Raw genomic sequence first — 26186 nt, 5'->3', positions numbered from 1 at the left:
CATGCAAAAATGGACCAAGATAGCTTATAGGAATGAGTGATCTGGCTATCTTCCAGTCTGTTCTCCATAATTATCTTCCTTGGCTGAGATTTTAGTACAAATTAATTTCTTTGAAAATTATAGTCAGCTTTAAGTATTCCTCACTCAGTCAGATTAGTCTTCTCTCCACTTAACTGTAGGTAGTAAGGCTTTGTACTATGTCCTGTATATATGTGTTCACACACACAAATACATACATATTTCACTAGGCGAGAAGACAGAAATGGAAGGGAGAGACGTTTCTTAAGTGCTTATTCTATCTGCTCAGGATTCTGTGTATTTTAAAAATTCCATATATATCTTTTATAAAACTATAAAAGAAACAGAATAGCATATTTACATCTAGAAGAATTACTATTTTAATTTATTTTGCCCCTGGAAAGAATAAAAGCTATGCTGCCAATTTTTATTTGGTTTTAAAAACCAAAGCCTGCCAAAATAACAGCCTACCACTTCACACCTCCAAAAACAACTGAAGGTACCCTACGCAGGAACATAGTTAACCACTGAAGAGTCTGCCCAACAGATGGTAAAGTTCATTCCAGAGGTAGGCTCGATGCTCAGACAGTCCCAGTGAGTGAACAGGAGGACACGGCAGTAAAACAAGAAACTGTGCTGTCAGAGCAAAGCCAAAATGACTATGGTAATAGGCAGAAATGGTTCCTCTCTAGTTTCTGGTGAGGCTATTTAAATGTCATGAATATTCAGTAAAAGATTTATAAATATTCTTTTTTACAGCAATGGCATTAAAAATATAATATCATATAGAAAAGTAATTCAAGGCATGCACTAAGGCACTTTTTCCACCCTGGTTCCATCAGAATATGAGTGAAAAAGAAAGTTGATAATGTGGAGAGGAATTGAAAGAAGTTAGGTGTAATATTAATTGCCATAAAATTTGTAGTCTCAAATATATATATACACACATATATATACACCTCATGATTCACACATCCACTTTTGGATATAAATCCAAAAATGTGTACACATGTGCATAATACTTTTATTCATAATAGCCCACAATGTAGAAAAGTCCAAATCCATCAACAGTAGATGGATAAATGGAATACACACAGTGGAATATCATACAACAATGAAAAAGAAACAAATACTGCCATATGCACTAGCAAGAATAAATTTTTTTAAGGATTATTTTACTTAGCGCTCTCTCTCTTTTTCTTTCTTTTTAATTTGACCAGAGAGGGACAGAGCAAGAGAGGGAAAGTGAGAAGGCAAGCTGCCAGGTCCAGGACATGAACCATGGTTGGCCATGTGGGAGTCCAGCAGCCTTAACCACCATGCTACCTGCCAGCCCCACAAGAATAAAATTGATAATCCAAATGTTGAGTGAAAGAAGCCAGACATGAATAATGACTATACACCGTGATTTTTAGCTGCACGAAGTTCAGAAACAAGTGAAACTCCTCTATGGTAATACAGGTCAGAATAGTCGTCGCCCTTTGGGTGAAGGTTACTGATAAGAGGGGGATACAAAGGAACTTTTCAGGGCGAGGGGATAAAATGTTTCCTATTTTGACTAGATGATGGTTACTTGAATGTATACTCTTGTAAAAATTCACTGAGCTGCACACTTAAGATTTCTATACTTCATAGTATAGTATTACATTCCTCAGTCACCAGGTTAACCAAGACACTCATGAACCATGAGCAACAGCTTAGTGCTCAAATGCGTGGCCTATGCACCTAGTTCTTGAAACGGACTAGACTCTGACTACTACTAAAACCATCAAGATGATTATTAAAGCACTAACAATTACTATCATGTCATGTATGTAGGTGATAACTCTTCAGAATTTAAGACACAAATTCATATACGTCAATAGAAATATTTCAGGAGCCAGCAGGTGGCATGGTGCTTGAGGCACTGGACTCCCACATGGCTCATCATGGCTCGAATTTTGGACCTGGAGGTTTGAAAAGCACATTGAGCACATTGTGTGTGCATGCTCAAAATTTCACAAGGAGAATGGAGAAGGGATTGCATCATGGCCATCCTTCCAGGGGGTAATTTCTCATTTTTCCTCTCTCTTTCTGTTGAGTGCACATACCCTATAGCAAAAACCTTAAAAAAAAAAAAAAAAAAAAGAAAGAAGAAAAAAAATTATATTTCAATAAAAAGCTTTAAAATAGCTAGTGTTTATTTTTTAACATAGTAACCAAAATTCTCTAATTTCACCCCAGGCAAGAGAATGTTGCAGGCAGTTGTACTTCAGCCATCCGGCTACGTTTATGCCCTTGGAGAATATTTAACCCTAAATTTGCCATGTTATTCTGTTTAGATTTTTATCTTTTACCGAGCTAAAAAATAAACAGTCACTGGTGAATCTTTTACCAAGCTATAACATGAACACGATCGCTGGTGAGACCCCAGTATTTAACCTTTCTAAAAGTGGATCTACTCACATTTATGATGATGTTCAGAGATTCGTCGTTGGGAAGGAAAATGCACACGCTCCGGCGGTCTTGCATGACTCTGTTGTTATGAAAGTTCAGTTTGTTCATCGTGTTGTGGCCTCTCTAGTGGTCAGGGCTGGGCTCCGCGTCCTCAGCAGTTCCTCAGGTTCCCAGCCAGACGCTCCTCATCACCCGTCCTCCAGGAGAAGCACTGTGGTCTGTGACTACGTAGGTTTCATAGCTGTAAGAGAGCCCAAGGGAGCCTTGTGAATAAGGGGCTGACATTAATGAGGACACAGGGACATGAGCAGAGTGTGACACTCATGGGACAGGGACAGCACGCCGCTTCCAGGGCTACCTTATTTAATACATGAGAACTCACGGAAATGTTCTCTCTCTCTTCCCCACTAACAAGTCTTCTAAAAATTTCATTCACAGTCATGAAGTAAACTTAAAGCCAACGAGGGCCTCCCACATTCCCAGCTACTATGTACCCCAGAGCTACAGAAGCAGGGATCTTCCCCTTTGAGGAGTTTCCATCCTCAAAAAGAAGGGAACGAGCAGTTCTGAAAACAAATAAGCAAAATGACAGTAACATCAGCCACATTAGAAAACTCTCTTGTGCTGGCCGTTGGCATGGTGGCTGGGATGCTAGACTCTCAGATGGCCATCCATGGTTTGAGTCCTGGACCTGGTAGCTTGTTTACTCACTTTCCCTTTTTCTCTCTGTCAAATTAAAAAATAAATAAATAAATAAAATGAAACAATTCTCTTTTTCTTCCATTCCTATCAAACTCACATACATGTCCTGCGTCTTATATTACATTCATTCTTCAACCACTGTGATCTGGCTTCCTTTTCATTTGCATTGCAGACACGGTGCTGCCAAAGGAAGTCAGAGACTCTGGACCACTGGTATCATCTAGAGGATTCGCTTTCCTCCGCATCACTGGGAGCTTTACCTTGGTTGTTCAGATCTCCTTACAACTTCTCCCTTAGTTTTTATGACTGTGCTCTCTCCTGTTTCCCTAATCTGATCATGTAAACTTCACTTTTCCAGTTATTATTTCAGCAACCAATTAATACACAAAATAATAAGATGGCATATGTCAAATCATGTTTGCATATAAAAAGAACTATGGATATTGTATATTCTCATTATCTCATCAGCTTACTGGTAGCTTGTTTACTCACTTTCCCTTTTTCTCTCTGTCAAATTAAAAAATAAATAAATAAATAAAATGAAACAATTCTCTTTTTCTTCCATTCCTATCAAACTCACATACATGTCCTGCGTCTTATATTACATTCATTCTTCAACCACTGTGATCTGGCTTCCTTTTCATTTGCATTGCAGACACGGTGCTGCCAAAGGAAGTCAGAGACTCTGGACCACTGGTATCATCTAGAGGATTCGCTTTCCTCCGCATCACTGGGAGCTTTACCTTGGTTGTTCAGATCTCCTTACAACTTCTCCCTTAGTTTTTATGACTGTGCTCTCTCCTGTTTCCCTAATCTGATCATGTAAACTTCACTTTTCCAGTTATTATTTCAGCAACCAATTAATACACAAAATAATAAGATGGCATATGTCAAATCATGTTTGCATATAAAAAGAACTATGGATATTGTATATTCTCATTATCTCATCAGCTTATTAAACTTATTTATTTATTTATTTGCTATAGGGTGCGTGTTCTCACCAGAAAGACAGAGAGAGATGGAGAGAGATAAAGTGAGAAATCACCCCCCGGGGGATGGCCACACCACAATCCCTTCTCCTCCATTCTCCTCTCAGGATCTTAGGATGCACAGACATGTGCCTGGTATGTTTAAGCCACCGGGTCCAGGACTCGAACTGCAGTCAACTACATGGGAGTCCAAAGACATAGTCATTACACCAACTGCTGGCCCCCTTAATTTTTTTTTTTAACTTTATGTTTTCAATGTATACGCTTTTGTTTGCAAATAATGAAAATTTAGTCTCTATAGTTTTCGATAATCACATCTTTTATTTTGTGTCATGCCTCACTGCATTGGCAAGATCTTGAAAAATAATTTTAAGAGGTAGAAATTTTCTATTTGTGACAAGTGTGTCTAGTGTTTCATATATGACTGCTAACAGAGCATAATTCAGCTCAGATAGATTAAAGCTCGTTGTTCCACACATGACTATTGTTCATTTCTACCTATATTTGTAGCACATAAAAGAGAACTTCCAGGAATATGGAGTTGTCTCACTACGTAGAGAGTATATACAACCATAGAGTTTTCATAGAAATGCTGTTAATATTTTTCACACAAATCGAAGCACAAATGAGACAGAATCTTTCTCTAGCTGCTTCTTCAGGTCAAATGTCTGCCTGTTATCAGCAGAAGGGAAAGAATATATTCTTAGATGGCACAATGAGTAAATACAATCTAATGTTTCTTTTTAAAGTATAAATAAAATACCATCCATAAGGGAATTATTCTAAATAAAAACAAATGGTAATCTTAAATATTTCCTCACCAGGAAGGTGACCAGAGGGCCACTTGGGACTATTCTGCTTTTATCGAAAGAGAAAGCAATAGTTTTACAGCAGGTCATGGTCAGCATATCACTGCATGGAGTGGTTAGAGGTCGGTGCTACTTCTCTTCAGAATGGATGGTGAACTGATGTGTTCTATGACCACAAACTCTCAATGGCTGCATCCAAATCCAATTGCCCATCTAGACAAGGTGTTGCTTTTGTTTCACCGGTTCCAAAGCACCAGCTGAGGACCAGTGTGGGCTGCATCAGAACCGCTGTGGCGTTTGTAATAAATGGAGATCACCGAGCACTGTGCCATTTTCACTCGTGCAGAATCTGCAGGCTCAGGGCCAGGTACCTCTGGCCTGTGCAGCCATGTTTGGAAACCCCCTCTTTGGTTAGCAGAGAAAGGTGCCGAGCAGAGGGCTGGGTGTAACACCTTTATGTTATACACCGGGAAAACAGCTTGGAAATAATAGGGAGTGAATGGCATCCGGGCATTGCATCACCACTATCACTGAAAAAATAAAATGTCCTCAACATGTTCAAAGAGATAAACTCCTAAAACGGGTCGAATGTATGTACTCAGAACACTTTCCTGACCAAAAAATGTTTTAGGTGCTCTAGGGTTAAATATGTTTGTGAAGGACTGCACCCTACAGATGCCCATTCTTAGAAATGCAGAAAGTACTAAAGGCTCTGAGAAATCCTGCCAGCAACTGGTAAGATTTATTTATTTATTTTTTTATTTGACCAAAGATAGACAGAGGGGGTGAGAGTGAGAGAGAGAGAGGAAGTGAGAAAGCAAGCCACCAGATTCAACTTGAACCCTGGTCAGCCATGTGGGAGTGTCCAACGCCTTAACCACCATGCCTACTGCTGGTCCCTATGTTTAGATTTAATTTATTATTTCTCAAACTTATTTGACCACAGAATACTTTTTTCTCCCCAGGCATATCATGGTCCTGTAGAATACTACCCTTAGGCATACCACTGGAGAAATACAATTTTAAAATGATTTTCTTGTCAAATATTTTATTTCTCCACACAACTTTTTCCTTTTACTTATGTATTCAACACATAGGCCTCCTCTTTGCTATTTAAAACTTTTTAAAGAAGAAATCATAAGCTATGATTTAATGCATCTTATTTAGATTCAAACCCTTAAATGATATTAATCCCAGTATTATTATTTCAATCTATACTTCAAATTGAGTTAGTCCTATAATTTTCCATTTCTAATTAAACCAATTAAAGCAGGGTATTTCTACTGACCTATTTCTAGAATTTGAAAAATAAACTAGGGGAAAAAAATTCTGTATCTTCTGAGGCTTGGGATGTTTCCAGAGCTTCATTAACATAATTTTAAACTTTCATTTGGGTACCGTTTTTATTTACTTTATGGTTCAAATATGCAGTACAAAAGAAGACTGGAAGAGGATTATCGAAGCAAATTTAATAAAAGCAGAATCTATAAGAAGCAGTGCTGCTTTGTTGCTGCTTTTTCTGCTTTGAGGATGGCAAACTAGAGGAGCTCTAAAAGAGAGACAGTATTAAGGTTTGACTTCACCCAGGATGGCACTTAAGCTGATTAAAAGGTTCCACTGAAATAGCAAATAACTATATCTCTAATAGGCGCCAGTACGAATTTAATCTTAAATTGGACAGTCCTGGGAAAAAGAATTAGACTAAATTTATATCAATTTAAATTGTAGGAATTAGCTAGCTTCTCAGCCACTGGCTACTTACTCTGTGTCTTAAACGAAGTCCCAACTCGGTCCCAAGAGGACACTTTTCCTACTCCAGAGAAATCTCTCAGCTCAATGATCTCAGGACAGATCATCTATGAAGGCCAAACTGAGGTACTAGAACATGTTTTCCAGGTAACAGCAGACAGCTTTAATCATGATCGAACTCCACCCTGCCATATTAATTAATAACCAACTTATAAATGAAATATATAAATCAAACTCTCCTACTTGAATTTTAAACCCGTATTATTGCCTCTTGTTTCCTAGTAAAGCCCCACTCATTACAAAATAATTTAGTTTCTCTTAAGAATCAGGAAGTCACTACCCATGGATATACACAATCTTGTTTTCTATTTTCTTTAGAAACTGTGGAAAGTAAGCTTTAAAACTGGGTCACTTCTGAGTGAAAGTATGGATTTAATTATAATGTATCAATATGGGTTCATTAATTGTGACAAATGTAACATACCACAGGAATGCTTTTGATTATCTTTGCAACTTTCCTATAAAGCTGAAACTAAATATTAAAATAGGTAAGTTCATTATAATTAAAAAGTAGATCACCAGGAATTTCCTACCCATGGAATATAACCTCACTTCAAATTAAGGCATAGGGGGAGGCTCATTCCTGGGATTGTTTCCCTAAAAAAAAGTAAAAAGATGGTAATTTGATAAAATTACTGTGTTATATCAACAATATACCATATATCAACAGTCAATATAGTATCTTTATTACTTAACAGAAACAAGACAGAAATTATCTTGGAAAACCGGACTATTGAGAGCCCTATCTTCTAATTTAATCACACGCCTTTACACAGTGCACATTTTACACAGCATCATCGTATTTACCGGCTGGAAAGCACTAAAAGCAATAGGAGATGTTTCCCTACCCCTCCGCGCTTACAATTTTGTTAAGGACATAACACTGCTAAGAAGGTTAAGGTGATGGTATCATTGCTGATTCTGTGGCTAAGAGCATTTTGGAATAAACAGCATATTCTCTAATGTATGGTATCCTACTCTAAAATGATACTAAAACGACTTTGGTAAAATGAGTTCCATATTTCTGTTCATTTACTTATTCATTCATTCCAGAGACATGCATTAAATACCTACACTATGTCACGTATTACTGTGTCGAGAATATAGCGCTGAACAAAACAAATGCACTGCTCTTTGGAGACAGACAAAAACCATGGAATGGAGTAGTGGCTAAGTACTATAAAGAAAAGCAAGCCCAGCGTAGGTGAGAGCCGACTGGCTGGAAAGTAGTGGTGCTGATGCTCTTTCACATAGGATAATCAGGAGAAGTGTCTTCGGTGAATTGATCTTTGAGCAAACACCTGAATGAAGAGAGGAATGCCACCGCCTGCCTCCCTCCCTCCCTCCCTTCTTGCCTTCCTATCCATCCAGCCATCCATTCACCCACGCGTGTTCGAGTTTTCCAGGCAGAGTGAACAGAAGACGCCATGGTTCAGTTAACCTTCAGAAAAGGTCAAAAGGAAACAAAAACAGTCCAATGAAAGCTAACACGCATCTACATACTTGCTGCCAAGCGCTGTTGTTAAGTAATTATGGTATATTAAAGAAAACCACAAACTCTGCCATGCTTCCCAACAAGAGGTGGGATCAATCAATACCTCCTCTCCTCCTGAATCCAGGCTGATCCTGTGACTAGCTCAGGCTCAGTTAGAAGGTGTGTCTCAGGGATAAGCTACTTGTGCAAATACTCCCCATTGTTACCCAAAAGTACTATCTCTACACCAACACTTAGTCCAATAGTTTATAATCCTCAAGGTTTTGTCTGTCCCTTCTACCCATATCTTCTTAGAGCAGGATCACTAGTTAAACTTATTTTAATATCTCTGATGCCAGGCACAGCATGTGTGATCATTTAGATGCTGGCTGTCTGGCTTACTATGCACACATCCTTGAACAATAACAACTCTACAGGAGGGTGTCTTCATTTTGGCACTATGCACATTTTGGGCCAAATATTCTTTGTAGTGAAAGGCTATCCTGTGCCCTTCTTCCATCCCAGAGATGTCTAATGGGACTATCAATCATAGTGTGTTTTCCACCCTGGAAGGGTGCAGATGTGATGTAGGGTAGGGATGTGACTCAGGGGAGGCCAAATAGAAAACCCCATCCTCTAACCACAGTGTTTGGTCTAAAGGGTGAACATAAAACCCAAGAAAAGCCAAAATTTCCTTATGAAATTTGCTGTGCAAATGCTAAGATGGAGAAGGCTGCTTCACTCTTTGCATTGCTATTTATGAAAATGATAATGAGACTGAAGCTCACAATTATCTCTGATGACACATGGTAAGGATTTTACTGAAAAGATGCCATCACAGAGGAAGGAGAGGCCCAGAAAGAACTCTGCTTATATCAATTACCTGCTGACCCTTGCTGCGTCTGAAGCCAGAAACCATCCATAGGTAATTCCCACACAGTAAACCAGTAAATTATTTTCTCTTAAGGTCGTTCTGGCACTTGGAACTAAATAAGATCTCTCTAATACAGTCCATCCAACGGGAAGCTCACTGATGTTTTGGTACACTCATTCATTAAACTGACGGAGTCTGTACTACTCCTGCCCATATCAACACTTAACACTTACTGTACTTGAAAAACACTGCTCTAAGTTTTGAAGTTTTTCTCCATTCTAAAACAAAGGACAATATTCACTATGATGAATATTCATCTGAAGCCAACAAGAACTAGAACATGGAAAAATATTTGAGTAGCTAAAAAGTAAGATGGTTGGACTGCTGTTAAGACACTATCATTTTTTAAGAACACAATGCATAACAAGTGATTATGGGAATAGTGCCTAAATTCATTTAAGGTAAACAAAGCGTATTGGGCAATTAATTCGTAACAGTAATTTTTAGCAACAAAGGAACATCTCATCTTGAATATTACATGTGGGTGAACAGTCCTATCTTAATAAAGACCACAATGTGCTTTTAAAGAAGCATGCTTACTTAATGTGCTTTTATTATTGTCTATTAGTAATAAATTACAGCAGCTGTGAAAAAATGCCTTTTTCCGCAAAGTAATTGGAAAGCATGGTTAATAATTTGGAAACCGACCAGTTAATAGCATAATTATAGCAATTTTAGTAGAAATAGCTTTACTTTCAAGCACATTTTATAAATTTGGTAAGGGTAAAACCATTAAGTTCCTTATCAAATGTAATTTAATAGAGACGGTAATAGGACTGTAACATCATTATACAACTATAAGTAGCTGTGTAAGACACTTGAAATGACTGCTAGCTAAAAACTCAACAGAAAGGTGAAGTTTAGAGAGAAGGGTAATAGCGGTAGGGTGAATAATGTGTTGCTTAAAAGCTTGGACCCTGGAGCCAGACTGTATGGGCTTGAGCCCCAGCTCTGACACTTTCCACATTGGTGCCCTTCTGTTTGTCCACTTCCTGATCTTCCAAATGAGATCATTGTGAAAATTATTAAATGAGTTACTCACATGCAGAACACTTAGAGCTTGCTACACATGATATGTATTATTTACTACTACATTCATGGAAAGGACGTAGAAGCATTGCTGTTTGGTAATACAATGTCCCCCGCCCCCCGCAATTCACAGTTTTGCTTTCTGTAGTTTCAGTCCACCGAAAACATTAAACGAAAAATTCCAGAATTAAATAATTCCTAAGTTTAGAGTTGCATGCCTTCTGGTAGCAAGATAAAACCTTAGGTCATTCCACTTCATCCCTTCTTTATCACAAGGGTAAATACAGTGTAAGATGATATTTTGAGACAGAGACACCACATTCACATGACCATTTTTGACAGTATATTGCTATAGAATTGTCCTATTTTAATATTAGTTATTATTGTTAATCTCTCAGTGTGCCTGATGTAGAAAGTAAAATTTTATCACAGGTTGTGTATGAATAGGAACAAATATAGCAAATGTAGATTTTGTCATTCCCCACAGTTTCAGGCATTCCCTGGGGGTCCTCTTGATAAGAGGAGACAACTGTAGGAGGTGGCCATAAGCCATCTATTCTGTCATTAATTGTATCTTGACATCTAAAAGAAAACTATGCTTTTCTTTTGACAGCTAACAGATTATTTCACTTCCGTACAAGGAGCTACACCTTGGAGTTAGAATGGAAAAGAACCTTCCAACTAAAATAGACTTAAGTTAGTGCCAAGTAATGCTCACCACACTTTAATGAATAAAATTATGTGATGAGTGCTTGGCTATGGAAAAAAGGCAGGCAAACAGCTTTATACTGAAATTAGGAGAAAAATGAATGAAATCTAGTGTTCTCGTAGGTGCAGCCTAGTACTGGAGATCACTGCAACCAGTGAGTCATGAGGGTGTTCATAATTTTGGCCCATTAATCCCACTTCTGGGGAATGTATAAGATGGACCCCCCAAAACACATTTCACTTCTGAACAAATGTATTCACTGCAGTGCAATTCACCACAGTAAAGCTGGGAGCGAGGCGGGGACAACTCTAAAACAAATATATTAATAAATATATCAAAAATAGTACCAAGAATAAAAAACTTCTATTGAACATATTGCCCACTACATGTTTTCAGGCTAGAATTAGCAGGAACAAAGAAAACCCCTATAATAAAAAAGCAAGAAAAAGATCACGAGTCCTATGTTAGTCAATGAACAAGCATAAGCCAACTAGTATTTGAGCACTCCAGCACTTGTTCAAGTATTAGTATTTATTTGTCTCTCATACCATTTCTAAATGTGTCCTTTAAAGAATTTATAATTTCTTTGAAGAGTTAAAATTAACACAGTTGAGGGCCAGCAGGTGGCATGGTGGTTAAAGCGCTGGATTCCCATATGGTGGAACACAGTTCGAGTCCTGGACCTGTCGGTTTGGTCTCTCACTTTCCCTTTCTCTCTCTCTCTCTGATCAAGTTAAAAAATGACTATAATAAATAAATTTAAATAAAAAGTTATTTAAAAAATTAACACAGTTGAAACAACAGGAGATGATGGTCTTTAATGAGTTCATGGGAAATGCATCGTATGAAAAAATCTATGCATTGAATTTCAAGTTTCTTTGTACCAAAATAAACTCATACTTTAATTCCATTTTTCCTGGAACTTTTTGAAGTCCCCTCATGTTTTAAGTGAATTGCTAAACTGTGTGATAAAATGAAGGCAGTGGGATTTGACAAAAGGCTGGGAACTGGGAAAGAATGTGGCATTCAGGGAAGACTTCACAAAAGGAGGAAACAGCCTGAATGGAGAGGAAGAGAAAGAGTTGCAAAGGGTAAGAAGAAATACAGTTGTGGACCCTGTGGAGAAATAGGAGAGAGGCCTGGTTCTGCAAAAGGGCTCTTCGCTGATGCCCTGTGCACGTAAAGAAGATGAGGTCATGGAGTGTTCCCTTGCAGCTGAAGCCATTTTCTTCAGTACCTTGACAGGCTGAGAACGAGATCCATTGGGACAGCATTCAGTATCATACACAATGGGGTGCTTTTCAAAGTTCTGTCCCACATTAACTCCACCAATCACCTTCTCTAGCTTTGGCACTGGGTTTGTACCCTGTGCAGTTCCTACCCTTTCAGGTTTCCCCCTTTGGCATTACTTCCTGCTCTCGCTATGTGCACTTTACTCATTACTGATGCAAAGTAAAGAGTAATGATAACAGTGATCATTGTGGAAATGAAAGCAGCACTTTTATACACTGGAGATCAAAGCATATTCCTTCAAAGCATGATTCTGGTATGCCCTCTCTAAACCAAACCATAATAAGCAAAATCTGTTAATCGACTATTACAACGCCTCCTATACTGGAGTCCGTAAAGGAAGTTGTGGGGATCTTCAAATATTTCCAAAAGCCTAGTAGATGGCATATTTGCTCATGGTAACGTCACAAGGAAAATTAAAAAGTCATTCACCTAAGCATATTAAAACCATTTTTTAAGTGGTGATTTTGGTAGCACTTGGTTTTATATGCTGGAGTAAAAAAAAATGAAAACAAATAATTTATTTTGATAGACAATCTTTTCAAGCATAAGGGCCAAGGAAGGTGGGGGAGGATAAGGATAACAATCATGGTGGGGAGGATGGTGTCGCAAGAGTTCTGTGATGCTGGATCCACGTGGGGAGGTCTCGGGTTTGCCCGGATTTTCAAATGTTCTCTGTCTTGTCTGTTCCTTAAATCATTCCCCAAAGTGCTGCCAGCAGTGACCTCATTCAACTGCATAGCTGATGGTACATATCACAATACAACTCACGCTCTTTAATATTTTGGCGCTTCCATAGTATAATGCCGAAATGCTATGGCCTAGCAATTTTCCACGGGCCCCATCTTTCCTCACAGTGCCTGATCTCCAACTCGTGTTTCTGATTACAACAGGCAGGTCTCTTCCTTGCAGTTCCCTGAACGAGTGCTCAATTTCTATACTTCTGACCATGTTGTTCCCTCTGCCTAGAACATCCTCCCTTGCATATCACCTCGCCCACGTACCCACTTTCAAAAGAACAAAATAGTATCTCATTGTCCCTGGAAAACTCCAGACGCTGTTCTGTGAAGCATGCCCTCACCTCTGGATGGCTGGGAACAGTTTCTCCTGATCCCCACAGAGGACCCAGAGGCCCCCAGGTTCTGTCAGCTTCTTTATGCCTCCAATGTGTACACTACTACTGGCTCTCTGATAGGCACCCAGTAGAACCTGCTGAATGATTTATTTAGACATATTCGCTGGAAATGTGAACAAATTACCCAACAATTCAGATTAAATTGATGTCATTTAGGGTGTACTTTCCTCCCAACAGGGGTCAGTGTTGGTTGCAGCTATCTGAACGTTTTCTACACGTTAGTTACAAGGGGAAAAGTGCTTTTGATCTCCTTTTCTCCAAATTCAATGGATGAACATAATCCAAAAATGGTATTCTCCAACACTGTCAACAAAATGCAATTTCTGAAAAAGCCTCAAAAGGTGTCAGGTTAAACCAACTTAGGAGACCGCAAACACGCAAGGCATGTTGATGAGGATGTACTTAAATGCAAGTGCTAAAAGTCCCCAACTTAAACTTGGAGCCAGATTGCTTAGGTCTGCCACTTCGCAGCTATTTACTAAGTGCATGACCCTGGATAAATATCTGTATGACCCTGGACAAGTGACCCTTCACCTATTTCGGCTTCCCTGTCCGTAAAACAGAAATCATGACAATATGTACTTTATACGGTGTTGTAAGGCATGTGGCAAGCACTATGCAAGTGTTAACTATTAGTAAACAATAGACTAGTTAAATGATACAGGGAAATTTATAAAACTAAAGTAACTTGGAGCCTGGGAGTAAGATGGGTGGGCTCATGGGTAGTTTGACATAGTAGCTCACAATGTCAAGGCTGGAGTGGTCAAATCAACTAGAACGTGGAAGCAAACAAGAATGCTGAAACTTGCCCCTACTGGCTGTCCTAGAACACAATCCCCCATGTCACTGGGCAAGGGCAAGGAACTAGGTTAACTTTAGCCAGCCAGGGTGCACTTCTAGAGCCAGAGGTAGGTTCAGCTTCCCCTGAAGACCAAATCCTAGGTACATTTGGAAAGTTGGGGGCTGAGGGGAGATACTAGACAGGCAGCCAAGAAAAACAAAGGCAATGAAAATTCATGAATTTTGAACTAGAGAAATTTTATTTTCACAGACTTCCGTATTCAAAAGTCATATCAGGTTTAGCAACCAGGCACAAAAATTCCTTTCAACCAAGATGAATTTCTAGCATGACATCGCCAACAAAAAGTGCTGTTCTCAGGAAAAATCCTCTAACTTAGAAGCATCTGCTTCTAATTTCCACAATGAAATCTTTGATTCTTTCATTCACGGGACTTGCACTCAATTCCTTCTGACACAGGAACTGCAGTTTTCTAGATAATGATTTTGCTGTGAAATTCTCATTATCTGGGAGCAATATATGGAATGTTAACACTAGCTTTACTCCTTTTTGTCCTGAAAAAAATTTTTATTTTCAGAAGAGAGTAAAATAATGTCTTTTAACAAAGATTGAACTAGGAATAAGGGAAGTGGCTAAGTTTTCTGTAACATTGCAAAGGATTTTTCATGTCATTAAATGATCCATAAGCACAACAATAACAAAATGTATAAGCTGGAAATGCAAAAGTCCACTGACAACAAAGTAGATAAAACAGGGTGCCCTGAAGCACTTAGGCAGTGAGGACGAGTGACTACAGCTATACACTAACGAATATGAACGGCAAAACAGTGTTGAGCAGAAATATCAAGAGAAGAATATATATGATATGATTCAATTTCTATGAATAACTGACAACATACAGAGTAGATAAAGCAGGGTGCCCTGAAGCACTTAGGCAGTGAGGACGAGTGACTACAGCTATACACTAACGAATATGAACGGCAAAACAATGTTGAGCATATCAAGAAAAAAATATATATGATATGATTCAATTTCTATGAATAAGAAATTCAAAAAACAGGCAAAACTAAAGAATGATTCATTTAGAAATTTTTATATATATATATACAGTGTGTGTGTGTATATATATATATATAGAGAGAGAGAGAGAGAGACTACAATGAAATAAAGAGGAATGATTAACTTCAAAATTATAATCATGGTGCTGGTAGGAGGGTTGTATTCAGAAGATGTGCTCAGAAGAAGAAAGCTTCAAAGGTTCTAGAACAACGCTTTTTTTTTTTAAAGTTACAATGGTATTTTTAAAAATCACTATTACTGTTTAAAATGTGCAGAGATATTATAAACACTTTTCTATGCATTTCACAATTTTAAAAGTAAAATAAATCACAGGTATCGAGGTTGCAAAGACTGTGAATAACCACACACTGCTGACTAAATTGTAGGAGGATACAAAGTAGTACAGGCATGGAATTCTGCTGCAACTGCCTGCTCTGTTTCTCAGAAGATGAATACACTGAGCAATCTCGTGCAGACTGTATCTATCACCACAAAAATAATCCCCGTAAAACACTATTTTACTTACTACATAGCTGTTTTCAAGGCTCTGAAATTTTAAAAAGCCTTGGGCTTCCAGTGTTGTTAGTGAGGTCTTATAGGAGCGTTTTTACAATTTAGTGACATGTGAGTGGATTAATTTGAGTTTCTATCTACTACTGAATGAATAAAAACACATAAAAAATACAACCAAGTGAAAACTTTACCACTGTATCCGATCTTAGAGATAATTCAGTCCTACCTCTTAATTTTATCAAGAATCTGATACTTTGAAAAGTTATTTATTTTATTAATACTATTATTGTTATTTTAATTTTATTATAGGGTTGTGTGTGTGTGTGAGAGAGAGAGAGAGAGAGAAAGAAAGCAAACTACCAGGTCTGGGACTTGAACTGTGGTCAGCAATGTGGGAATCCAGCACTTTAACCACTACTTTACCTGCTGACCCTAAAACTGATCTTTTTTTTTTTTTTTAAGAATTATTTATGTAACCCATTTGTTACCATTATTTTTTTATTTGACCCGAAAGAGATAGATGGAGAAAGAGAGAGAGAGAAGGTGAGAGGGCAAGCCACCAAGTTCAGGACTCAAAACCACAGTCAGCCACGTGAGAAGCCAGCACCTTTATCCACCACACCACCTGCCAGTCCCCAAAACTGATATTTTGACAGGATGACCCAATTCAGTTTCGGTCCCCAGGTGTGCTTTTCCTTATTGGATTTTTCTTCTCTAAATTCTTTTCTAAAACTCTCATGGGTAGGAAACAATTTAGTTTAATCTCTCTTAAGAAGGTTCATGCTTTGTAATTAAATAGAAAATTAAGAAACATGTGAAAAGGACTTCCTCAATTATACATACCCAGATGCTTGTCAAACCTGCCTTTCACCCAGGAAGCTACAGAATTATATGTGAATAATTTTATGAAACCAGGAAAAGGCTTTGGATGCTAGGAATCCAATTTTTATCTCACATATAAATTATGGGGCTGAGATTATGTTGTTACCCAGACACACCCAAAGGAGCAGCATTTGCAGAAAGACACACCCTCACACCTACGTGTGCAGGACAACGCAAAGTGACACTCGTGGGTTGAGCACTCCACAAAAAAGATCAAAAGCTTATCTACAGACTTCAAAGTGTAAGACTCCTCTGGACATCCTAACATGGCTTTATATTACTTCAAAAGCCCTTATAACGGCCCTTTAGGGGTTTTGCTGTGAATAAAGACACTGGAGACAAAGTTGTCATAAACTTATAGAGACAAAACTCTGATTTATGGTTTTAAAAGCCCTTAAGAGAAAGAATAAAAATGTTTACTTTAGATATAGCTACTTTATTGTAGCTTCACAAAATATTTGCCACTGTCATTGTCATGTAAGCCTGCTATCCTAACAGCCTTTATTATCCAAAGATCAACATTCTTAACCTTAAGGACTCCTGTTTCCTTGGGGTGCCCTGGAACCCTAAGCCAATCTACTGTATGGAGACTGAGGTGGCCCTTGTTATTCTAGACAAACAAGAAACCAGGGTCCTTAAAGTGGCCTAAGGGATCATCCCGAGAGCCAAGGCTGCATCCCTTGCATATTTCCCAGGAGAATATTCCACCAGAAATTGGGTTTCTGCCACCTGTCCTCCAGTGTTCCAGCCCTGTAGCTTACTTCTGGGAGACAATTCCCCTGGGCCCGCTAGTCCACCAACACGGCATCTCGCTTTCAGGTGGCATTTACCTAAGTAATAGCGTCCTATTTCCCACATGCCACAGGCCTTCTTTCTGTAACTCTCCTGAACTGGGGTTTTGAAAGAAGAGACAAACTTAGGTCAACTCAATTATTTCCCATCTATTCTAAAGGAAATAGAAATATAGCCACTTAACAGTGAATCTCTAGGCTCTCTGGTATGTGAAGTTGACAAAAATCCAGTATGAGTCACTCCACACCACCCACTCAAGTCCCCTCCAGCAGCCTACCTGTTCATGGGATTTTTTGGTTATGTGAAGTGTGTCCCCTTACATATTGCCAAAAGAACATTCCTCCTTACAGTACTCATCCTCTGGTGCTTTGAAAGAGGCTTAACATCTGGGCTTTAAAGGGTGTGGAGGAAGGAAGTCAAAATTACACCTTATCCTACACTAACAGGGTTAATCCTCCATGAAAAACTGAACCATACCTCAGACTTGAAGGTTACAGCTTGGAAAAAAAAAAAAAAATCAAACAAAACAACAAACTATCCGCCTCTGATAGGCACTGCTTTTTGGAGTGGCTCTGACCATACTGGACAGGCAATGAACCCTGAGCCTGACCGGCAGACCTCTACCCTGAGACACCAATGAGCAGTCTGTCCCAAGGCCAGTCATCACGCACAGCAAGACCACGGCCAACACCAGCGGGACGGACCTTGTCTTCTTACTCTCTATCCTACTCCAGAAAAAGACTATTTATTGCCAACGATTGCTTTGGAACCATGTCATCTCTGACCTGGTAGCAAAACCATACAAATGTTTAAAAAGCACTCCTTCACAGGAGAGCCTGTTTTCCTTCATGGACTGAACATTTCAAAGAATGAATGGAAGAAAACAAGAGCCAGGCGGTGGTGCAGCAATGTGACTGAACCCACATGGCAAGGTCCCAGGTTTGCATCCCGAGTCTCCCTGTATACGCTGGACACACAGGTGCCAGTAATCCAGGATGGCTGAGGCCGGGAGTGAATCACAGGGCAGGGACCTGTCTCTCTGTCTTTCATGGAAGAAATACATAAGTATTTTAAAAGTATGCGAGAAATGAAAACATGGTGTTGGTCCTAGTGTTGGGCTTTCTAGGGAAAGCTAGATGAGTATTCTTTTTTCTCTGATATAAGGATTTCAAAAGTGTAAATTATCTGTGAGTACAGGCTTTGATAATCAGGAAACAAATGTTGATATTCTCTCTTAAAAGTCTTTCTCCCCTCCCAATCACTCCAATTGGATATGTTCGGTCTACAATTTGGAAATTATTTGCTCCAAGAGTACAGAAAGTTATGATGGCTTCCTAAGCTGCCACGAGTAGTAATTGCAAATGATGGCTGAGATCTAAGTTAGCCACCTGAGTGCATAAAACCTTTAAGAGCAAAGATTCTGGACAACCTACAAACTACCACAGACAATGCTTACTTCCAGGGACCACACTTCAGAATCAGTCTAAGCACCACACGGTACACAAAACAATGCAGCAAATACCTCTGTACTTTTTTCTCTCCACGCTTTTTCAAGTATTTTCTCCAGTATTAAGGACTTTAAAAAAATTCTTTCATATGCAGGTACTTCCAATTCTTGTCCATTAAATACTAATGGCTCCCAAAACTGCCTTGTGCCATAAACAACCAGAAAACTGGACTAAACAATTAATTGTTAGACACTGAATGACGGTGATCTTTGAGAGAAAGGAAACCATCTAGGTGGGCTTTCTCATTCCCAGCTTATGACCTGAGACAGGTTCGGCGACCCTGGGGAAAGGAACCCAAACAGAGCTGGACAGTCTCCTTAAGAAAACAGAGATCAAATTTTGGAAGGCAGAGGCAAGGAGAATTTGTGGGACGGCACAGAACTCCAAAGAGGAAGCAGTGGCCCAAAGAGAGAGGTGCGGGGATGTACAAAAAGGTCCCCTCGGTTCATTGGCTAAAACTGATCTGTGCCACATGGAAAAATCTTCCCAAAGCAGAGGGAAGAATCTTCATAAGCAATAGGCTGAAAAATTCCTGCAGCTCACACAGAGCTAAACACAGTTCTCATTTCTACTAACCAGAGAGGAGAAACCTTGTAGCCTTCTCTATGGGGTATCACCTCAGCACAGGAAATTAGCTCTGGACTGAAGGCTACTCTGGACTCAACCTACCCAAGTTTAAAAGCAAGCTTTGAAAGAATCGAATGCACCAATCTTGTCATGTAGTAACTTACCTACATGACAGAATAAAGCCCAAACTCTTAAAATCTAGCACCTAACAATGGGAACATTATAAACAGCTTTAAGTTAACAAATTTAATACCATAGATGAAATCGGTAAATCTTTTGAAAGATACAAACTACTAAAGCTCATTCACGAAGAAAGTAATCTCCTGAATAGCCCTGTGTCAATTAAGTCAATTGAATTTTTAGTTAAAAAAAAATCAATAACAAAGCAAATTCTAGACTTAGATGGCTTCACTTGGGAACTTCATCAAAAGTTTAAAGAAACTATAATGCCTATTCTACATACATTTTTTTCAGAAAAAGAAGAGGAGGGAATATTTCCCACCTGTTTTTATGAGGCCGGTATTTCCCAAAACTAAGTGACACTGTAAGGAACAAACAAAATAAACAAAATAAACCAAAAACCAGTATCCCTCATGAACGCAGACACCAAGCCCCTTGACAAAATGTGGTATCTTGGCTCCATCAAAGTCTATGATCATTTCAACAGATGCAGACAAAACATTTGATAAAATTCATCATGATTAAGATAAAACATTCATCAAGCTAAACATTCATTTACCATGCAACACATGTATGAACAGATAGGTTCACCCAAGACTTCTACATGAACACTCATAGTAACTTTATTCATAATAGCTCCAAACTGGAAACAACCCAAACATCTGTTAACAGGCAAATGAAAAAGCGAAATGTTACAACGGAATACACTCAATAATAAAAAAACACGACTGCTGGACACATCTGAAATACATCATACACGTCTGAGAGGGGCCAGATAAAAAAGCAAAAAGCAAAGCAAGGCAAATGAAGGTGGACTAAAATGGGGCTGTAAAAGAAAACTTTCTGGCCTGACAAATATCCTACAGTAGCATTGCCTTAATCACAGGAGACATTTTCCAAGATTGCCAATGACTGACTGAGACCATAAATATTGTACCAAGCCTCAAATATGCTACTTTCCCCTATAGCTACCTAACTATGAGAAAATTTAATTTATAAATTAGGCACGGTAAGAGGTTAATACAACTAATAACAAAACAGAATAAAAACCACAGACTGTTAATATAAGGGCACTTTGAAAAGCTCCCAGAAAAACAGAATTAAAGTACGAGTTTATTTTCATACAAAGTGTTTTGAAAACCATGCACAGTTTTGTGAATTTTATTTTCTGATGAGAGAGAAAGAGAGAGATTGGTATTTTTGACAGGGTCTTGCCATGTAGTGGTCATTTTGCCCCTCTGCCCCAGCTTCCCAGGTAGGCAGGACTACAGGTGTGTACTCCCTGCTTATGCAGGTTTATCCAAGAACCCTACCTGAGCCCCTAAGCCTCACACTATGTATGGAAAAGACATACTGTGGAAAACTGCACATGAATTTTCAAAAAATTTTGTACCAAAATAAACTCATACTTTAATTACATTTTTTTTGAGAGGTTTTTGCTATAGGGTGCGTGCGCTCGCCAGACAAAGACAGAGAGACAGAAAGCGAGAAATCACCCCCCAGGGGAGATGGCCATGCCACAATCCCTTCTCCTCCATTCTCTCGGGATCTTGGGAACGCATGCAAATACGCCCCGCATGAGTTTTAAGTCACCGGGTCCAGGGCGCAAACCGCGGTCGACTACCTGGGAGTCCAGTGACATAGCTATGCTAACTGCTGGTCCCAACATTTTTCACAAACTTTATGAAGTTCCCTTCTATTAGGATTATATTTTGATCATACGTCAGACTTGAAAGACACGCACACGGGTTCTCATAAACTGTTTACTTTTCAATGGGTCAAAATCCTCCCTGACTTGCAGGATGAAGTTTTAAATTCCTAAAGCTACTTATAAAACTACTTTATTAATATCCTCAGAGCGGGAAACCAGCAGATGGCATATGGCTATGTCGCTGGACTCCCAGGTAGTCAACCGCGATTTGAGGGCTGGACCCGGTGGCTTAAAGTCACACTGGGCATGTGTGCATGCGTGCCCAAGATCCTGAGAGGAGAATGGAGAAGGGATTGCAGCATGGCCATTGCCCCTGGTGGTGGTGGGGGTGATTTCTCACTTTCTGTCTCTGTCTTTCTAGCAAGCGCATGTGCCCTATAGCAAAAACCTTTCAAAAAAAAAAAAATCCTCAGACGGAACATACACACACATACACATATATGCAAATTTGAGTAAAAGTGCTTGATTTATAAATTAGGAAGGGACAGAATCTCTACAAAGATTTTAGTTATTTTCTTTTCTACTAGCCCATTGCTTCCAGCATAGGACATGCCATATGCAGGCCCTCCCTTCCCCCACAATACTTGAGAAAACTCTAAAAGGTCAGAAAAACCAAGAACAGAAAACAGAGGGTTGAGGAAACCAAAGTTGGGAGAAACTGAAATTCATAGATCCATAGGAGGTCAAGGAAACAGCAGAGAAGATGACAGACACAGCAACTTAAATTTCATTCAAAAACAATCCCAACCTTTTTGTCTTCTGCCCCTAATCTGAAAAAAATAGGTAAAATCAATATCAAGAAAAGAAAACAGACGTCACCGTCTCATTCCTAAGCTGCAAGGCCAAGCATATCAAATCCAGAGTTCAGAGACTATGTCAAGTTAAGACCCATCTCCTTGTGCCCAACTTGGTCACCAGAGCAGGGAGAGGACAGTACCACTCAAACCAAGAAGGAAAAATGCAGCAAAGGTGAAAGTGAGCATGTTCATGGATTAAGAGTGAACCTTGGTCAACCCAGGGGAAGCAGAGGACAGGTGTGCACACTACACCTTTACTATGTTCACAGAAGGTGGCACAGTGTTGATTGCGATTGGGCCCACATGGAGAAAGTCCTAGGTTTGGGTCCTGGGGCCTTGCTACATGTCAGGTACATGCATGCACATTCATGGTATGGGCTGGTTGAGATTGGGGGTGAATCACAACATGAGGACCCTATTAAGGGTCCCCCTGCCCCAGCTCGTCTCATGGAATAAATTCATGGCATAGAAAAATAAAGCCTTCTCTAGAGGCGGGAAAGAAACCCCAAACAAAAACATTTCAAAAGAGACCTGGCCTTCTTGCATTGAGAAATAATGGATCATTCCCATTGCTACAGTCTTGGACAGTTTTAAAAACACAATCTTCACTTAGTAAATGTAAGAAACACAATTTGTACTTTTCAGCCTTTTGAAAACCTAGGTGACAAAATAATACTTTTATTTAGAAAAGTTTATTTTATTCATGACAGTGTGTGCCTGTGCACAAGTAAAAGAGAACTAGAGTCAAAAGTCTCAATAGAAAATTGACTCTACATTAAAATGCACTCCATTCGATGCTACGTCTGTAACACGCTGATCATACATCTCCTGTAAACTGAGACTGATGTGTGGTTGCATCATGGGAGGTGCATGGTGGGATGGTGCTGGTGCGGGCCTAGAAGCAGATGTCCTGGTTCTGTTACCAGTACCTGCTCGTCACAGCACCCTACCTGCTGCAGCCCTGGGAGGGGCCTGCATTCAGTCCCATGCTGGTTTCCCTGGTGGGGATGGCACTGTACCCAGGATACGTCTTCACGCCCCAGCCATCATGGCGTTATGGCACTACTTTGAAATTGTGCAGTGACCTTGAAGACCTGCTCTTCTAAGTTGAGATGCGACGTCATCAGATGGCACTGTAAACTATTACATGTCAACATAACCAACCTTATAAAGACTAATAGTCATGAGTAGAACAGGAAAATCATCCTGACTCGTGTGTTGTGTTCTTTATTTTAAAAGAGGCTCTTGATGCTGTAGTCATTGGTACTTTGCTTTCAGTATTTTCTTAACCTTTGTGACTGTTTCAATACTACCCCCTGAAAGACTTTCTTAATGTAACTTTGAGTACATTTTAATGGCCTTCTATTTTTTAAAACCCGAAGTCATTAGTTGGGCTTTATTGTTCTTGTTGTTGTATGGCATATAGCTCTGCCTGAATATATTTCTACTCTTGACCAAAGTTCTGTAAGGAACAATACAAGATTTGAGGTAAAAGGATGCAGATGAAGGAATTTTATTGAGAACTACTCACAAAAGACTTATCTGTAAGCTTCCACTCAAGAGTATAGTTTTAGCTTTCTAGATTCCAAGAGCTTTTGCTTTCAAACTAATTCTTAAAGTGTTTCTTAACAGTGAAAGAGAAAAGATCTTACTAAAATTAAACTAAGGAACACTCCACCTTTTAAATATTTAATTCTTATGTGGACTTAATTCCAGAAAACTTATGATGATTCTGGTGACAAAAATTGGTTAAGTAGCATTATTATGTAATGCTTGTATATCATAGAGTTTTTAATAGAAGATCAATTGGTTTCCTCTAAGCAGTACTTTTTTGCTATAAGGCATGTGTGCTCACCAGAAAGACAGAAACAGACAGAAAGCCAGAAATCACCCCCCAGGGAAGATGAGCACGCTGCAATCCCTTCTCCTCCATTCTCAACTCATGATCTTGAGCAGACACACACACACACACATGTCTGGTGTAAATTTAAGCCACGGGGTCCGGGACTTGAACCGTGGTCGACTACATGGGAGTCCAGCAACATAGCCATTACGCTAACTGCTGGCCCCACTCTATTTTTTAGAAGATTTTTATTCTTGAAATGTATAATGCCTACCTAATTTTTTGATGTAAACTCATTAAATTCAAATGGAAAAAAAAAATCCTGAAAACTTATTTGTCAAGGGTACAAGTAAGGGAGTTGGGTATTCAAAAAGTTTACAGAAAATTCATACTATCAATATAAAAAAAAAACTATGTGTGGATTTTTAAAATGTTTTGCACCAAAATAAACTATGACATTTGTTCTGTTGTCCTGTCAATTTTTTATTGTTATAAATGAAATAATTTCCATTAGCTTTCCTTTCTAGATTTTAGTCTACAACTAAAATTCATGAAAATTCTCTTCACATTTCCCTATGCAGCCATAAACCAAATAATTTAGTAAATTACAAATCATCAGTTTAATATACTTTTTCACAGATTTAAAATGAATGTGGGCTCAGAACATACATATAGGAAGTTAAACGTTTTTCTTTAAAGGATTTAATTAAAATTTACTTTAAATTCTAGCTGACTTTTGACATTTCTTAAAAACTGTTCCCTGATTTGGTTTCTTTAAATATCCTTAATATCACATGTGAAAATCTCAGGCTTATTTGAACTAAAATTTCCTTAAATAGGTTAAGTTTTTCTGATCTCTCTCTAATTGTAAGTAACACGAGTTCCTCAACAGAGATTTTAGAAATGGCAGCTGACCTCTGTTTTAGTGCGACACTAAACTATGCAAAAAATTAACTTTACCACTATATTTAGATGGATTTAGTTAAGTATAGAATTCTATTTTCTCTGAAAAAAAACACATAAAGTATTTCTGGTTGTTGTGATAAAATACATGCAACCACACAAAATTCCACTCTATTTCTTGGCTCACACACGTCTTTTAACTTTACAGCTGAGTTTTTTCATGACACCATGTCACTTTAACTCCAAGATCAGACTGATAAACTATTAATACTTCCCAGCCATGCATTGGAAATATTAAATAAAGATTCCATCCACTAGCGACTCTTGGCAGAAGACATTTTTTAATCCTATTTTTGAAAGTCATTACTCCAAATACCTTTAAAAATAACTACAATTTCATAAAACAAAAGTTGTTTTGTAAGTTAGCTATATCTGAAATTTGCAGTTGACATTCTCTCTCATCCACTTAACTGGAATTCAATTTATTGGTTTATTATTAGGTACCAAATAATACATGATCATTTGCATCATTAAAACAATGACCACAGCCAATAGTAAATTCTTTGGAACAATACTGTTTCATTATTTTGTTACAGAAAGTATCTCTTAATTGAACCTTATTTGTAAGGTTAAATCAGAATTACATTCAAATTAATTTAGAAACTTCTATGGGGTATCTGAGAAAGTCGAGAAGTTCAGGGTTCAGTCCTGTTACACAGCCCTATCTGAGTCCCTAACACCAGACAAGAGTGCCCTGTGATAAGGCCGGGGGCACTGGTTGTTTTTTGTTTTGTTTTTTTGTTTGTTTGTTTTTGGAGAGATTTTTGCGATAAGGCACTTGCGCTCGCCAGAAAGACAGAGAGAGGCAGAGAGACAGAAAGCAAGAAATCCCCCCCCAGGGGGGATGGCCACACTGCAATCCGTTCTCCTCCATTCTCCTCTTGGGATCTTGGGCACGCATGCACACATGCCCAGTGTGAGTTTAAGCCATCGGGTCCAGGACTCGAACCGTGGTCGACTACATGCGAGTTCAGCAACACAGCCATTACACCAACTGCTGGTCCCGAGGCACCGGTTTTTTAAGCAGTACTTACTGAAATTAGAGTAGTTAACTCTTCCATTATTTTAAATCTACATTTCCAGCTAAAAAGTAAAAACTTCCAGAGGGTAGGTACATACTAATAGTGTACATTCTATTTGCCAAATTAATTTTTTAAAAAGACTTAAAAGAAGTATTCATCATTAAGAAAAAAAATGTATCCAAAATAATAAAATGGTAAGCGGTAATGGTTCATTTA

At 38.7% G+C, this 26186-nt stretch overlaps 1 protein-coding gene across 1 annotated transcript in view; it reads right to left on the bottom strand.

Moving 5' to 3' along the window:
* Window positions 1-26186, bottom strand: part of FRMD6 (FERM domain containing 6) — a 103336-nt gene that overhangs the window by 56431 nt on the left and 20719 nt on the right. Inside the window, exon 2 of the mRNA XM_006160536.3 lies at window positions 2464-2695. Coding sequence (XP_006160598.1) covers window positions 2464-2562 — 99 coding nt within the window. The 5' untranslated portion in view covers window positions 2563-2695. The remainder of the gene's footprint in view (window positions 1-2463; window positions 2696-26186) is intronic.

Source organism: Tupaia chinensis, unplaced genomic scaffold, assembly GCF_000334495.1.
Source record: "Tupaia chinensis unplaced genomic scaffold, TupChi_1.0 Scaffold000688_1, whole genome shotgun sequence".
Classification (NCBI taxonomy): domain Eukaryota; kingdom Metazoa; phylum Chordata; class Mammalia; order Scandentia; family Tupaiidae; genus Tupaia; species Tupaia belangeri.
The sequence above is the reverse complement of the archived record's forward strand: the minus strand, read 5'-3'. Positions and strand labels throughout refer to the sequence as shown.